Source organism: Jatropha curcas, chromosome 9, assembly GCF_041381405.1.
Source record: "Jatropha curcas cultivar XTBG-Jc1 chromosome 9, XTBG_Jcur_1.0, whole genome shotgun sequence".
Lineage (NCBI taxonomy): Eukaryota > Viridiplantae > Streptophyta > Magnoliopsida > Malpighiales > Euphorbiaceae > Jatropha > Jatropha curcas.
In genome coordinates this window covers 20,675,138-20,676,838 of record NC_143159.1, presented here as the reverse complement: position 1 = coordinate 20,676,838, position 1,701 = coordinate 20,675,138, and the positions used below count along the sequence as shown (strand labels likewise).

General features: G+C 38.3%; 1 protein-coding gene across 1 annotated transcript; it reads left to right on the top strand.

Moving 5' to 3' along the window:
* The first annotated feature begins 919 nt into the window (after window positions 1–919).
* LOC149493763 (uncharacterized) lies at window positions 920–1,701 on the top strand. Its single transcript, XM_089726334.1, has 2 exons — window positions 920–1,613; window positions 1,685–1,701. Exons 1-2 carry the CDS (start codon window positions 920–922, stop codon window positions 1,699–1,701), a joined length of 711 nt encoding a protein of 236 aa, XP_089582460.1.

Genomic DNA, 1,701 nt, shown 5'->3' with positions numbered 1-1,701 from the left:
GCCCAAATGGTTACAAGTCCAAACTTTCTATAATTCATTGTCACCTAACATAAAAATTACATTGGATGCAGCTGCAGAAGGATCCTTCGAAAGAAAAGAGATCGACGAGGCATATGATTTGATTGAAGAAATTGCCAGCAATAGCCATTATCAAAGCAGCTCCGAAAGAAGAAAGACTGCTGGAATTTATGAGATTGATGCTATCACTGCATTAAATGCAAAGGTTGACAATATGGTAAGGAAGCTTGATCTGCTAACCACTAAATCCATAAACTCTATCATACAAACCTGTGACAGATGCAATGAACCACATGGAGCTGGAGAATGCATGATAGATCCTACAAATCCACAAACTCTGGAGCAAGTGAACTATGTGATGAACCAGCAGAGGAGGAACTACCCATATTCAAATCCTTACGATAACAGGTTGAGAAATCATCCGAACCTTTCATATGGTAATTCTAACAATACTTTAAATGCACCACCAGGTTTCTTGCCTCCGAAAAAGAAGTCTCATGATGATCTCCTTACTGCCCTCTCCAAATCACACATGGATTTCATGAACGAAACAAGAGAACATAATAAAATCCAACAAGCTGCAATAAGAAATCTGGAAATCCAAATGGGATAGTTTGCAAACATGATGGCAGCTAGACCTCAAGGCACGTTACCTAGCAACACAGAAAAAAATCCCAAAGAGCAGGTACAAGCCATCACCTTGAGGAGTGGAAGAGAATTGGAGGACAAACCCAGAAAAGAGAAAGTAAAGGAGAATGTAGAGGAGAAAAAGGCTCCTATCATTGATCTAGTGGAAAAGGAAGAGGTAAAAAAGACGCAAGATGATCAAAGCTTCATGAAATTCCTGGACGTCTTTAAGAAGCTTCAAATAAACATCCCCTTTGCTGAAGCTCTTGCTCAAATGCCCAGTTATGCAAAATTCTTGAAAGAAATCTTGAGCAAGAAAAGAAAGATTGATGATCAAGGCATGGTAAAACTGACGGAGGAATGCAGTGCAATAATTCAAAACAAATTACCACCAAAGCTCAAAGATCCAGGGAGTTTTTCTATCCCCTGTAACATTGGCAATTTGAACTTTGAAAAAGCATTGGCTGACTTAGGAGCTAGCATAAATTTGATGTCTTATGAAGTTTTTATAATGCTAGGTATGGGAGAACTCAAGCCAACAAGGATGTCTCTACAATTAGCTGACCGATCAATCAAATACCCTAAAGGAATTGTAGAAGACGTGTTAGTCAAGGTAGGGAAATTCATTTTTCCAGTTGATTTTGTAATCCTTGATATCGATGAAGGAAGAGAGGGATCATTGATCCTTGGAAGACCTTTTCTTGCAACTGCAAGAGCTCTAATTGACGTACATGATGGGAAACTAACATTGCGAGTTGGTCAAGAAGAGGTCATTTTTGATGTGTTAAAATCTTGTAAATTACCTATGGACCACGCTGATTGCTTTAGAATAGATGTAATAGATACATGTGTAAATAAAACTCTATATAGCATAAACAATAATAATACAGAAGAAAAAGAAAAAGAAGACACACCACCTAAGCAAGAGTTGAAGCAGCTTCCTCCTCATTTGAAGCATGCATTTCTAGGTGAGAACGATTCTTTTCCTGTTATTATTTCTTCTCACTTAACGCTTGATCAAGAGGAAGGGTTGTTGCAGGTTCTTCGAAGGCATAA

Bases quoted from the DNA above. Each gene is read 5' to 3' on its own strand.
- LOC149493763 (XM_089726334.1), top strand. From the start codon at position 920: ATGCCCAGTTATGCAAAATTCTTGAAAGAAATCTTGAGCAAGAAAAGA.